The sequence below is a fragment of the Euprymna scolopes genome, chromosome 45, assembly GCF_053919585.1.
Source record: "Euprymna scolopes isolate OS-2025 chromosome 45, ASM5391958v1, whole genome shotgun sequence".
NCBI classification, from domain to species: Eukaryota; Metazoa; Mollusca; class Cephalopoda; order Sepiida; family Sepiolidae; genus Euprymna; species Euprymna scolopes.
In genome coordinates, this window is record NC_136526.1 from 8339965 (window position 1) to 8356030 (window position 16066).

The 16066-nt window shown below is 35.3% G+C and overlaps 1 protein-coding gene across 1 annotated transcript in view; it reads left to right on the forward strand.

Moving 5' to 3' along the window:
• LOC145269036 (DNA repair protein XRCC4-like) overlaps positions 1-16066 on the forward strand; it is a 208225-nt gene that overhangs the window by 66354 nt on the left and 125805 nt on the right. The window contains exon 2 of the mRNA XM_080124635.1: positions 880-1078. Within this exon, the coding sequence (XP_079980761.1) occupies positions 925-1078 (154 nt within the window). The 5' untranslated portion in view covers positions 880-924. The remainder of the gene's footprint in view (positions 1-879; positions 1079-16066) is intronic.

Consider the following 16066-nt stretch of genomic DNA (forward strand, 5'->3'; position numbering starts at 1 on the left):
GTGCCCCCACGACGTGTGCACCCTCGACAAACCCGACAGGCTACTAAATCCCACCCCCACACTGTAGAGATCCCTAGATGTAAAAGATCTTTTTACTCCAATAGTTTCTTCCCCAGAACCGCTAGACTCTGGAATTCCATCCCAGGTCCCTGCTTCCCCAACAGTACTGACGTGCAGAAGTTAAAGTGTAACGTGAACCGACACCTTGCTGCCCAAATCCCTACATAGTACCCCAGTAGTTGTTGCCCCTGATAGTAGCCCCCTACACCAAAGTGGCAATTTGCCTTGTTTGGGGTGAAAATGTAAAAAAAAAAAAAAAAAAAAAAAATTTTGTTCCTAATCAGAGTGCCCCTTTTTGGGGAGCTAGATTTTACCCCACATTAAAAACCGGTCTTGTGCCTAATTCTGGCTTCGTGGGGAGACAAGGGAGGAATAATTACAAAAATGAAGACAACGACGACGACGATCATGATGATGATGGTGGAGATTATCATCATCACCACCACCACCACCACCACCACCACCACCACCACCACCATCATCATCATCATCATCATCATCATCAAAGAGAATAGTTTTAATAAATAAAAAAATTATCTTTTTGTCTTCAAGTCACAAAAAAATCAATAAAATTTTCAAATTAAACATAAAACAAACTAAAATAAAAAAAACAATTGTAAAAGTTTTACTAGTTTTTAAATGTGTTATGAAAACGCAGATATTTTTTTATCTCTTATAAAGTCATAAAATTTGAAATATCAAAAATAAAAATTAAAGTAAAAAAAGGTAAAATAAAAACAAACAAAAACAATAAATAAATAAATAAATAAAAATTGCCAAAGGGAAATAACTCGTTTCGTTTTTCGTTTCAATTCAAAGTTCCGACTCTTCATTCGTCCACAAAAAAACGCATCATCCCAAAAAATGACGACGGAACTTGACGAAAGTTTAGACAAAAGCAACATCAAATGCGTTCTAGTCGGAGACAGCGCCGTCGGAAAATCGGGTTTAGCTGCCAGGATTACCAACAATACATTTCCCACGGATTATTCACCCACGTTGTTCGATAACTATGCCGGTAAGTACATTATTACCTATAACAAAGGCGCGGAGAGAGTTTGTTTGCGTTTCGGCGTTTCACTCTGTTCCGGTTTTTGTAACCAACAGTGTTCTTTTTTTATTTATTTGAATTCGATTTTTTTTATTTCTTTATTTTTACTTGATAAAAAAAAAATGTCTAAAAATATTTTTTTTCTAAATAAACCGATATTTACATGTATTTTAAATAGTTTTACCTTCTAGACGTGGAGCACTTTCGGACAAGACTGGCTACAGGAGATATGTACAGTTTTATTTATATCCGAAAAACTTTTGTTTTCTATTGTGTATGCGTGTGTATACACACACACACACATATATATATATATATATATATATATATATATACACACACACACATTTTATTTTCAGAAGTTTAGACAAACCATCGGTACCGTCGGTTTCAAACCTGATGATAGGGAACCATTTTAGGTCCCAATATCAAGCTCTCCTCAGCCGATCTATCTCATCTCTCTCTCTCTCTCTCTCTCTCTCTCTCTCTCTCTCTATATATATATATATATATATATATATATATATACACACACACACACATTTTATTTTCAGAAGTTTAGACAAACCATCGGTACCGTCGGTTTCAAACCTGATGATAGGGAACCATTTTAGGTCCCAATATCAAGCTCTCCTCAGCCGATCTATCTCATCTCTCTCTCTCTCTCTCTCTCTCTCTCTCTCTCTCTCTCTCTCTCTATATATATATATATATATATATATATATATATATATATAGAAAATAAAAAAGGAACAAACCGTATTATGTGTTCACCAACGTTTCGTCTTTATTTCGAGACTTTGGTGAACACATAATACGGTTTGTTCCTTTTTTATTTTCTCTATTTTGTCGGAATACTATTTCCATTATTTTCATATATATATATATATATATAATTACTGAACTTATTTTCTTTGTCTTCATTTCTTATTTATTTTCCAGACTAGAAATGTTTTTTTTTTTTTTTTTTGTCTTAAAATATTTTATTAAAATTGATATTAAAAAAAATTAAAAATAATAATTTCAAAATCTAGTGTCACTTATAAACTTGGATTTATTATTGTTTGTCAAACAAATCAACGTTTGAATTTCGGCTTTATTCAACTTTTTTTTCTTTTTTTTTTTTTTACCTGTACAAAAAGGAAAAAGTACTTGTAACACTTTATTGGACCGCGCTGGAATGATAACGCTATTATTTAGAAAGCCATTCTTAACATGTGGAGGGGAGAGTGTTTTGTTACGTTTCTGTACTTTCACCTAACAATTTAATAAACAACAACAAACAAAGATATAAAACTTTAATTTAACTTTAAGGTACTCGTGCAGTCGTGCACGTGCATGCACTTATTAATCCGTGCTGAAATAATAACGTTATTATTTAAAAAGCCATTCTTAACATGGGGAGGGTGTTTTGTACCTATTCTGTACTTTAATCTTACAACTGAATAAAAAAAAAAATATATAAAACTTTAATTAAACGTGGAAATACGATTTAAAAATAGCGCGGATCCGGATCACTCTCTGCATTAGCACCAACTTTTAAATACTATTTAAAAATAGCGCGGTTTAATAAGTGCACACCACTGCACCACTACTGCACCTAAGTCAATATATATATATATATATATATATATATTATTAAAAAAGAAAAAATAATCTGAAAACTTACCTGGATGGTAAAAACAAAACAAAAATCCTGAAAACTTTCAGGTATATAAAAAGAAAAAGGTTAAATTTTTACGACGTGCCCCACTGCCCCAGCGTATTATAAGCACCCTAACCTCCCCATGTAAAGAACGGCTTTCGAGGTTGGTGTTTATTCCGAAAGCCGTTCTTAACATGGGGGGGTGTTTATAATCGTGGCTCCCGTAATATGACGATGGTCACGTTATAATACGCTGGGCTGTGGCAGGGGCACGTCGTAAAAATTGACTGAAAAATTTTTTCTTTGTACTTGCAAAATAATAATAAAATACCGGCTATCTTGAACTTTTCAGCTTTATGATGGCTGCCATCTTAACAGAATAAAATTCGTTCTCGTTTTATAGCAATTATTCAATTACTTATTTAATATCCTAACAATAATATAATAAATATAAACTACAGCAATGTTTGGGTAATTAAATGAATAATTGAAGCAAATAAAACCATAATTAAATTGAAATAATGTTCATATTTACTTGCTTCCCCACGAGGGCAGAGTTAGACACAAGGTCAGTTTTTAATGTGAGGAAAATCCATCTCTCCAAAAAGGGCACTCGTGATAAAGAACAAAAATAAAAATTCTCGGTCATGAAGGATCTCCCCTCCTCCACTGACCGAAAACAAAAGGCGAAGTGTAGCAAGCACTGTAGCAAGCATCAGAACAGATACTACACTGTGATCTTGACTCGAGTTGTTCCAATGGCAGCTATCTTAAAGCTGAAAAGTTCAAGATAATCTTTTGCCTTAATATTCCTTTTTTTTTTTATTTCTTAAAATTAAAAATATGAAAATTTTAAATATTTTCTTTGTTCAACACTTCAACACGTTATTTTATTTATCTTATTTTTTTTTTGTCCTCTTGTGAGGGGAGGGGGTGGTCCTATCCTTACTTCCCCCCCCCCCCACGAGGCCAAAGTTTTACACCCAACGGTTCCTATTTACTTGCTTCCCGCGAGGGCAGCCCGGCAGAGCTAGACACAAGGTCGGTTTTTAATGTGGGGAAAATCCAGCTCCGCAAAAAAAAAAAAAAAGAAAAAAAAAAAGGGGGAGCACTCTGGGGTAGGAACAAAAATTAAAATTGTCTCAGTCTTGAAAGATTTCTCCGCCGCTGATCAAGGACAGAAAAGGTGAAGTGTAGTATTAGAACAGATGCTACACTTTGTTCCGAGCTAAAATTATTCGGAATTATACCTATTTTTTTTTTTTTTTTTTTTTTTTTTTTAAGGGATGTAACTGTTTTGGAGGACGTACACGAGTACACGACACGAGTGAGGCCGGGAGGCCCCTACGAATCGGCTCCGTTGGTGGACGCAGTTCGTTCGAGGGAGCGTTCTTTATTTCCAAAAGGAAAGAAGTTTGGTGTGTGTGTGTGTGTGTGTGTTTATTTTGCTTTATTATTTTATTTTATTTATTTTATTTTTTTTTTGTTTGCTTGGGTTTTTTGGGAGGGGTGTGTGGAGATTATAGTTATTGAATAGAAATAATTATTAAAACAAAAACAGTCGTTTTCTCGTCGGTTAGTTTTTTGTTTTTTTTTTTAATCAAGAAAATAAAAGGTACTCAAAGGTTTTTGCTTGTTTTTGTTTATCGCCACAAGTGCTCATCTGGACTTGCCTCAATTTTCCTATAACTATAACCCCCCCCCCAAAAGAAAACAACAAAATAATCAAGCAAAAAAAAAAAACAAAAAAAAAAAAAACACACGCCAAACTTCTGTTCTTTTCAGAATAAAGAACGCTCCCTCGAACGAACTACGTACAATATCGAAGCCGATGCGTCAGCCAAAATGAATACAATATCGTCGCATTTTTACATTCTTTTGGGAGTGGGAGAGGAAGTGCTTGTTGAAATGGTTGACATCGATTAAAAAATATATATTTAAGCAAGTACAATATTACGTACTTCATTGTCATATCGAAAATAGTAATATATGCAAAAATTATGAAAATTCATCGAGTAGAAAGTTATTTGTAGTTAAAAGTAATTTTTACGGAAAATTGGGTAAAATTGCATTTTTCTTAGATGTTATGAAGTAGATGGTGAAGAGTTCACACGCAAGGGACATAAACTCGGGACATATATTTTAGATTAAACCGTAATGGCTTCCAACATTTGTGGCCTATAGCGATAGGAGTTTTTTTTTTACTAAAAACGCAATAGCAGTTTGAGTGCCTCGCGATAAATTTGCGTAACTTTTGGATATATTTAACAAAATCGATATGTCGACTCTTAACAAGGCCGATAGCCATTAGTCGCATGCTCTCGTGTAATGAATGAATGCGTGAATGTAGGATTGACATGAAATTCTTAAAGATAAATTAAAATGACCGAAAAATTGACTGAAATGACTTAAATAATAAATGTGTTACAAACCGACCGATGGACGATGGAGTGACTTGCATGCGACTAAAAATGCCTTAGCATGTAAGAGTTTCCCCTTCCATTGCCAAGGAAAAGTCACAAATGTAAGTACGGCATGTAGTAAGAACAGATACTACACTTTTAGATATTAAATCTTTTATTCAGGCACAAAATGAACATAATTAAAAAAGCTTAGTCACAAGGCCAACTCAAAAGGGGGGGGGCAGATGGGGGTCGTTGGTCACTCTAGAACTAAACAAAAGTTTCTCTTAGCTAGAATCTTCTTTCACCATAATACTGCATTCGCCCTTTCATACTTGGGGACGTCCTACTTGGCACCCAATTTGTTTAAAACATTTTTTATTTCCGTGTAAAAACAAAAAAGATAACAATGATGATAATTCATTTGTGTCGAGGGCGGGGGGGGGAGAAAAAATACAAAAGTGGTTTGTAGGACCCTCCTAACCCCGTCTAGTTGATAGACCGTCCGTTCCACTTTGGTTTGTAAAGGAACCTGAGCTCCTGCAGGCCGGATGCTCTATAGATGGGACGAAATGAAGAAACAAAATTTTGTGGGTGAGGGATGGGGAGTTAGTGATTGATTTCTTTCTCTCCAAGATAGGTGAAATTTAGAGTGAGGGGTGAAAAGAAAAATTGCAGATAGGAGGGGTGGGGATCTTGGAGGCTTCCTAGTTGAGGAGGGATGAAGCATTCACTCTGCTAGCTAAGAGGCTGCAAATGGATTACGCTTGACGGAACTGCGTGTTCCACACCTAGGCGGGGAACACGTATTCAAACTTGGCTCCTTTTCGTACACACAGACTTGCTACATGTATCCATCTTCTGTCAAATGCTGCACGATGCAGCCTTCTTCTCTTTGATCTTAACCAAAAAGGCCAAGTACAAAAGCGTTATGGACAGACGGACCGACGGAGTGACTTGTAGAGTCACTTGCACGCGACTAAAAAGCACCTTTTTTTTTTTTTTTTTTTTTTTTTTTTTTTTTACTTTAACGGCAACTCAACTCAACACTCACCGTTAAATTGATGACTTATAGAGGTTTCCAGGTATGCTGAAAACGAATATCACATTTAAATTTGGGGCAGACAAAGTTTTCTGGATGTTAAGACCTTTACTATCAAATGTAATCCCTTGTGTTTTCACTGGCGGCCATGTTTTTTCCCAACCGAATGTGTATGCGGTTAACAAGACCCTCTCCCCCCCATGTTAAGAATGGTGGCAACCACTGAAATTCATTAAGTAATAATACATTGGAAAAAAAAATGTCTTCATATCCAGAAAACTATTTGTTTGTCTCAATTTTGAATGTGATATTCGTTTTCAGCATACCCGAAAACCCGAAAAGTCGTCAATTTAAAGATGAGTGTTCAGTTAAAGTAAACGTTTACAAAACTTTGTTACATTTTAAGGGTTTAGTAAAGATTGGCAGTCATTTACAAAGTCATTTGGCGGAGTTGACGTCAAACAAATTTTTGGGTACAGATGCCTGAAACGGTATATAACTAGCTGGCTGCCCTGCATTGCCCGGTCGTAAAATACGCTTAAATATGATATTTTGATTAATGCAGATTTCATATTTATTATTATACTAGCGAGGGGTACCCGGCGTTGCCCGGTTGTTTGGAGGTGTGTGTGGTTTTGGGTAAATCAAAACTCCGGGGGAGGAGGGGTTAAAATAAAAAAAAAAAAAATGTTTTCGTAGGTAAGTATGAGGATCGAACACGAACCGTTGAGGCAAAGTTGTAAATTACAGTGTGAAAAAAAAAAAGAGTGTGACAGTTTTAACCATTGGGCCACCGCGAGATGCTAACGGAAAGACGTTTGAATTTATTTAATTACTTGGATTTTGCAGGTGCACGTTTTAATGACTTAATGAGGTCAACTTTTGACTGTGTGGTAGCATTTCATTTAGTGCAGGAATGCTTTATTTTTTTAATTTTTTTTTTTTCCCCTCCAAGACGTTGGGGGTAGGGGAAACATTATAGGAAAAGGCCTAACCTACATGCGGCGAGAGAAAGCTGTTGAATATTTATCTTCCCGAAGTCGAGCAAATTAAAGAGACAGGGGAGCTCCGTTGTTAAATCTGAGATATTATGATTTACATGTGATTTAAAAAGTTGTTAGGCGACCGACCGCTTCTCTGAAAAAAAAGCCTTTCTTGGACATACACAAAAAGCGAACATACATTTTCGCTTTTATATACATAGACTAGTGTGTGTTAAGCAAAAAAACAAAAAAAAAGTATGCGAAGGCAAAAAAAAAAAAGAAAGTTATAAAAAAATCTGACGTCTTAACGTTACTCCATGAAGCGACTGGAAGTTGGGAACGTTAAAATTAGGCAAAGACAATCCAACTGATACGATGATTTGCAAAAATGGCTCGCAAAAAATCGACCCCTCATTTTGAAGCTCAACGTTTCGGATGCAAGACGTTGAGCTTCAAAACGATACCGATCTTGTGAAAATCTGTCGCCTTTGTCAAGCGTTTTAGGCAGACATACATGATGATTCCAATGTCTTGTCAAACGAGTTCCACTCCCTCAGACACTGAGCCCAAGTGCCTGACGGAGCATCTATACAAAGATGATGTTACAGAGTTTAGCTTTGTATGACAGCTAAGTCTCTCTCTCGGTTCAAAATGCTGAGAACCAGCAAGAGCAAGATAGCCAGCAACAAGTTAAACTGCAGACCAGCTTAATGTGGGTACTGGTCTCCTGCTTTATGTTTTTTTGAAATCAGATTTGCTTCTCCTAGAAAGGTTGCCTTCACCACGGCTTATGAGAGCCCTCTCCACCCCAACACCTATATATATACGCACAAATATACACAGTGATAGTTGGCCATTGACCATGAAAAAGGGTTCATTCGCCCTTTGGAAGGTCTTGTTTTTAATCCTTCAGGGAGACTAGCCACCCTCCTCACCAAACAAGTCTGGTGGGGGAACCAGTTTAGTCGCCGGTGACCCGACTGTGAGGCAGGTAGTACTGGATTGCATGGTACCAGTAGCATATGATATGACCTGACTATAAATTCATACATACATATATTTAAACAGACAGGTGAGATTTATATTATAGACTAGTGGGGGTACCCGGCGTTGCCCGGGTGTTTGGAGGTGTGTGTGGTGTTAAATAAAAAAGAACAGGGGGGGGGGGAATCGAACCCGAAGCCCTGAGGCGAAGTTTGAAAATAAAATCGGCCAGCCGGAATGAGTTAATGAAAGATGTTTGAATTTATTTAAGAACGAAATTGACAGGTGCGCGACTGGAAGTCGTTGAGCGTTACGACGACGACGTAGGTTTGTTTGTTATAAACAAAGTAAAAAAGAAAACAACGTTAACACTTAAGCGGAAAAAAAAAACAAAAAAAAACTAACGTAAGGCAAACGAACGATGAAAGCAGAAAAATGAACACGTGAAAAATGGCTTAAATAAGCCTGTTTCGATATTAAAATTTAAAAAATCGGTGGGTACCCGGGTGTTTTTGGGTGTCGCTAATAATAAGCGAAGTAAAAATAAAAAAAAACACTGATTCAATATTTAAATTTAAAAAATCGAAAAAAAAACAAACCATCTCACAGCACGATTCGAACCCAAAACGTTTAGATAATGAACCAAGGCCTTAAGCAACTGAGCTAACACGACATACATGAAATTTGTTCGGTTTTTCAACTATTTAAAGTAAATCAGCTCATGACGTCATCTGACGCATGCGTAGAATCGGTCATTGTCACGAGAGGACCGTTTTTGTTGACCCCCCTCCCCCTCCCCCACCCCACCTGTCGAAAATTGTCGATTTCGGGGTGAAAAAGTTAACGTTTTTGGCCAATTTTGCGATATTTTTCGAGCAAAGGATGGAGCTTCGATGTGATACCGAGTTTGTGAATTTTCGTCGCGTCTGTCGAAAGTTTTTAGCTGACATCCAAACATACACACATACATACATTTTCGCTTTTATATATATATAGATTATGTTGGACCCAATATATAGTAATGATTTGAAAAAATTAAAAAAAGAAATGACTCGTGCGCCACCACCAAGAATCCAAAATAAAACGTTTAGCTTACGATTTACTTTTTCTTGGACGTTAATGCCTGAGCTATGAAGACACGTTTGCTGCAAGGCTAAAGATTAAAACCTGAACCAATAACTATTACGTTATGCATGCATATTTGTAATGCCATTGTTCGACCGTTACCTGGCAAATTCCATTTTAAAAAAAATTTTCACACTTTTGCACCGATTTTCATCAGCTAAAGCCCAAATATAAAGTTTTGCATAGGTTTGAATATCCTATATATTAAGTTTCATGTTTGTAGACCAAAAGCTGGCAAAGGAGTTTGGTAAGCAAAATTTTTTAAACAAATATGTATCCATAAATATATATAGAAAGAGATTGTGTTTACTATAACCTTTTTACGCAAATATAAGTCTTGTACAATATCTGCATGAATATAATTACATGTTAACTAGATATAATCATCTATATATATAAAAGTGAAAATGTATGTATGTGTGTTCGCTTTTTCTGTGTGTCTACAAAAGGCTTTTTCAGAGAAGCGGTCGGTCGGTTCACAAGTTTTTAAAACTTTTTATATCACATATAAATCGTAATATCTCACAGTTAACAACGAAGCTCGCCTGTCTATTTAATTTGCGCGATTTCGGGAAGATAAATATTCAACATTTGTCGCTCGCCGCATGTGGGTTAGTCTTTTTCCTATAACATCTTGGGGGGGAAAAAAAAAAGCGTTCAACAGTAAATGAAATCCCGCAGTAAAACTTGACCTCATTAACTCATTAAAACGAGCACCTGCTAAATCCAAGTAATTAAATAAATTCAAACGTGTTTCCGTTAGCATGTTGTGGTGGAGCAATGATTAATGTCGCACGTTTTTTTTTTTTTTTTTTTTTTTTCACACTTTAATTTACAACTTTGTCTCAAGGGTTCGGGTTCGGGTTCGATCCTCATACTTATTTATTTTTTCTAACCCCCCCCCCCCCGGAGTTTCCACACACACCTCCAAACACCCGGGCAACGCCGGGTACCCCTCGCTAGTCCCATAAGAAAACCGAAAAAAATAACGGAATTAAAATGAATGTTTAAAAGAATATGCAAATTAGTTAGATTTTTTTTATTTATTTTTTTTTTTATGAAGATTTAGGATTTGCTATAAGAATAAGCAAAAATATTCCAAGTACCTGAATTTCAAATAATTCCAGCTTTTTATATCATAATTTTGCATAGCGAAATTAAAAAAAAAAGCAAATAAAATTTAATGATAGTTTAAAATAAACTATGGAGGCCTGGATAGGACTAAATAAACTTCATTTACCCATGTATTTTTAACGTTTGCTTTGATGATTAAGTGGAGGGTTTAATTTTTTTTTCTTTTTTTTTTTTCCCCAAAGCGATATATTTGTTGCCTACATAAGCTCCGAAGTTAAGCAACAATAAGGCTGGCCAGTACCAGATGGGTGACCATTTTATGGAATGCTAGGCATCGTATGTGTTGAAAACAACTCCTGCATCTAGTATCATGCTTGGTCCATCATAGATGAATTTACAAGAAATTATTGTATTTTTAGCAAAATGCACAGTTATTTACCAATTTTCTCTTTTTGGTATCAGTTCTTCAAAGCATTTCCTATTTAATGGTATCTAGAAGTATAAGCCATGTTTAGTTTCAAAACAATTTCCGATGGTTCGTTGTTCTACACAAGTCCTGGGAAGTAACTGGTTTGCAGTAGACAGTTCTCGAGTTGGGATCCATAGAGCAAAAGATTGTTTCAGTGTTGACACGAAGAAAACATATGCGAAATTGCTACAGAAAGGTTCAATATTTATGGAACAATTCTGGTTTCTGATTGGTTGTTAGCAGAACATGAATCAATTCGATTTGTCAGTTCCTAGCAGCATCGTTTATAAATAGAATCTCCCGACTATACGAGATCCATACCCTATTATCGTTCAAAAATATTGTAACAATATTAGCAATATTGGGCTCACTAAAAGAAAATTATTAATTTATTTTTCAAAATTTAAAAGTAGTGTTTTTCGAAAAAAAATAATTAAAATATACAATTATTTTTTTTTTTTTTTTTTTTGCTGATCTGAATTTATTAACACATTCAACAAATTTCACACTTCAAAAACACAAAAGAGGAAAAATAAAACGTATTCAAAATTCGGATTTTTCAACCTTAAAATTTGGTATGTGCGCAGTTGTTTTTTGTTGGTTTGTTTGTTTCATCTACAATCCTCACTCTCCCGACAATACAATATATTTTGTTCAGTTTCGGCTGATTATTTTAGGCATATTTGCATCCACTAATAAAAAAGAGGGTTTTCTTGGCAAAAATAATATATATAAATATCGATTATGGAAAAAAAAACAAAAAAAAAACACCATTATAAAGTTCATTCTTCACTTAATAATCAGTGAAAATTTCATATTGATTGGTTAATTACTTGAAAGAGAGATTCTGTCAAAAATACCTACTCCCTCCTTCCGTTTTGGCCGTGCCTATCTATATAAAAGGCAAAATGAGTGTGAGCGTTTGTGTATGTACGCAAAAGGCTTTTCAGATCGGGGTTCCGCTGTCGGTTAAATTCCGCAAGAAGTTTTCCTATTATATTTGAGATTTGCAAATGGACACAATTTCATTTTTTTTTTTTTTTTTTTTTTTTTTTTTGGTAGTTAAAAAAAATTCCTACCGTGCCATCGTCTTATTTGTCTTTTTTGTATAACTAGCGGGGGTACCCGGCGTTGCCTGGGTGTTTGTGGTGTTAAATAAAAAAGAACCCGAGGGGGTAGGATCGCACCCGAAGCCCTGAGGCGAAGTTTGAAAATAAAATTGGCCAGCCAGAATGAGTTAATGAAAGATGTTTGAATTTATTTAAGTAAGAATCAAATTGACAGGTGTGCGCCCAGAAGTCGTCGAGCGTTACGACGACGACATAGGTTTATTTGTTATAAGCGAAGTAAAAAAAGAAAACAACGTTAACACTTAAGCAGGAAAAAAAAACACAAAAAAACTAACGTAAGGCAAACGAACGATGAAAACAGAAAATGAACACGTGAAAAATGGCTTAAATAAGCCTGTTTCGATATTAAAATTAAAAAAATCAGTGGATACCCGGGTGTTTTTGGGCGTATGGTGGGGTGGGGGGATAAGTGAGGTAAAAAAAAAAACACAGAAAAACGAACGTTACGTGAAAAATGGCTTAAATAACACTGGTTCAATATTTTAAATTTAAAAAACTCGATAAAAAAAAAAAGAAGATATCTCACACCACGATTCGAACCTAAAACATTTAGATAATGAACTGACCTAACGTTTGTTCAGTTTTTCAACTATTTAAAGTAAATCAGGTCATGACGTCATCTGACGCATGAGTAGAACCGGTCGAGAGGGCCGTTTTTTGTTGACCCCCCCCCCATCGAAAATTGTCGATTTCGGGGTGAAAAAAATGAACGTTTTTGGCCAATTTTTCGATATTCTTTGAGCGAAGGATGGAGCTTCAATATGATACAAAGTTTGTGAATTTTTGTTGTGTCTGTCAAAAGTTTTTAGCAGACACACAAACATACACACATATATACATACATACATACATTTTTGCTTTTATATATATAGACTAGCAGGGCTACCCGGCATTGCTCGGGACCGTATAAACAATGAAAAAACAAAAGCAGATATTGAACATATGTTTTATTCTTAGGGGAGAGGAATCTTTCATCTCAAGTTTTAGCGTTACAAACAAACATTTGTCTTTTATATATATAGATAATGACAGGTTTTTTTTTGGGGCCCCCCTTGAAGAAAACTGATCAGTTGACCCACTTCTAGTGTCCGTTTGACGTGAAATTTCGATATTTGTCATCCGGATGATGGGGCTTCAATATGATACCAAATTTGTCAAGTTTGGTTCCGTCTTTCAAAAGTTTTAGCGTTACAAACAAACAAACATACATACATACACACAGACGTTTGGCTTTTATATATATATAGACTAGCAGGGCTACCCGGCGTTGCTCGGGACCGTATAAACAATGAAAAAACAAAAGCAGATATTGAACATATGTTTTATTCTTAGGGGAGAGGAATCTTTCATCTCAAGTTTTAGCGTTACAAACAAACATTTGTCTTTTATATATAGAGATAATGACAGGTTTTTTTGGGGCCCCCCCTCGAAGATAACTGATCAGTTGACCAACTTCTAGTGTCCGTTTGACGTGAAATTTCGATATTTGTCATCCGGGTGATGGGACTTCGATATGATACCAAATTTGTCAAGTTTGGTTCCGTCTTTCAAAAGTTTTAGCGTTACAAACAAACAAACATACATACATACACACAGACGTTTGGCTTTTATATATATAGACTAGCAGGGCTACCCGGCGTTGCTCGGGACCGTATAAACAATGAAAAAACAAAAGCAGATATTGAACATATGTTTTATTCTTAGGGGAGAGGAATCTTTCATCTCAAGTTTTAGCGTTACAAACAAACATTTGTCTTTTATATATAGAGATAATGACAGGTTTTTTTGGGGCCCCCCCTCGAAGATAACTGATCAGTTGACCAACTTCTAGTGTCCGTTTGACGTGAAATTTCGATATTTGTCATCCGGGTGATGGGACTTCGATATGATACCAAATTTGTCAAGTTTGGTTCCGTCTTTCAAAAGTTTTAGCGTTACAAACAAACATACATACATACACACAGACGTTTGGCTTTTATATATATAGAAGATAAAGTGAAACTATTTGAACAGAAAGCGGGAAGCTTACCTGACCTCTGGTCAGGTTTAAAAGCAACGTTCATCTCTGCACATGCCTAGTGACTTCTATGATTCTTGAGTTAATTACCAACTCATTGAATTCACTATCCTTTTTGGCCTCATGGTTAGTGAGGAAGAGTAATTACCCTACGTTTTTGAGTTCAATTCCGCCTCTTTCTCTATCTTTTTTTATTTATTTTTTTTATTTCGTCCTTGTGTCAATATCCTCCACCCAGGCAAAAGTTAATCACCAACTCATTGAATTCACTATCTTCTTTGGCTTAATGGTTAGCATGGAAAACTAATTACCCACCTCTCTCTCTATCCTTTTTTTTATTTTAACCACGTGGAAGCCATTCTTAACATTGCTTCGTCCTTGTGTCAATATCCTCCACCCAGGCAATGCTGGGTACTCCCCGCTAGTATATACACTTTTAATGGGAATTCCAATAAAAGACGATTATTTTGGAAATATTCTTTATTTGGTACTTTTTTTTTTTTTTTTTTTTTTTTTTTTTTTTTTTTTTAATCGAAAATTACAAAACAAAAAAAATTTATAAAAGTTACCAACACCTGATTTTTGAAAAACAGTCCGTAATATATTTTTAAAAGTAAAAAAACAAAAACAAAACCCCAGCTCATAAACCTATTTTTATTATAAAGGTTATAACTTTATTATAAAAGTTCAAACAAAGACTTGTTTGAATAAAACTTCTATTTTTAGATTTGCTTAAAAAAAAGCCGTGAATAAACATACTTTTATTATAAAGGTTATAACTTTATTATAAAGTTCAAATAAAACTTCTGTTTTTAGATTTGCTTAAAAAAAGAAAAAAAACGCTGCATTATATACAGTGTTGGTCATCCATACCTTAAAATTTGTCTGATATCATTTCTGCCGAATAGCTTTGTAAACAAAGATGTACCAATCTATATATATATATATATATAAAAGTGAAAATGTGTGTGTTTGTATGTCTGCCAAAAACTTTTGATAGAGGCGACGGATTTTCGCCAGATTGGTATCATTTTCAAGCTCAAACCTTATGACGACAAATATCGAAAAATTGGCTAAAAACATTAATTCCTTCACCCTCAACGGCTCGCTTTTCTACAGGGAGGAGTGGAAAAAAGTCTTTCTTCATGACAAGATAGCTTCTACGCATGCGCAACAGACATTCTACGTGCGCAAAAGACATTGTCCCTTGCATTTGTTTAAATATTATAAAAACCGACCTACATTCGCCCACGCGTTCATAGCACAATGGTTAAAGTGACAGCGTCAGTATCTTAAGATTGCAGGTTCAATCTGAGGTATGAGATAAATTTTTTTCGATTTTTAAATTTTCTTTTTTTTGCTTTTTGCTGTTTTTTGTATTTTTTATTTTTCCGAACACGTTCATTTTTAAAAAGATTTTTGTTCGTTTTTTGGTTTTTGTTTTTCCGATTTTTTTTTTTTTTTTTTTTTTTTTTTTTTTAGAAGCTTTAGGTTTGTTCGGTGTTTTTTTGTTTTGTTGTTTTTTTGCTAGTATATATATAAAAGGTAAAATGTGTGTGTGTGTGTGTGTGTGTGTGTGTGCATTTGTTGCGTATGTGCGGCAAAGGCTTTTCCGAGGTGGGGCGCTCGGGGCAGTTACTCTTTCTTAAAACCTTTTTACATGCTACCTAGATGATAATATCTACGATTTACGAAACGAGGTTGTGTGTATCTTTTATTTGGGCGACTTTTACACCCTATTTTTGCGATATTTTTTTACTCTCTGCGTGTTTCTTTGGCTTTTCTGTATAAAAAAGCGAAACAGTGTTCTCGGCCTTTTGTGGCAAGACATCCATAAAAAAACAATGAGGTTTAATCAATGTGGGGGGAAACCCCATATATCAGACAATTGCTATTCATTTGGACACTCTTCTTTTTATGGGTAGCTGGTTTTCCCCAACATATGCAGAAACTGGCTTGCAGCCAAAGTTAAGTGCGTTTCATTCCCCTATGGCGTGATGTTTGATCACATTACATTTATGCACCTGCCACGTAACTTTTTAATCGTTTAATTTCACCCATTCTCAGTTCTCTGCATGGTGGTA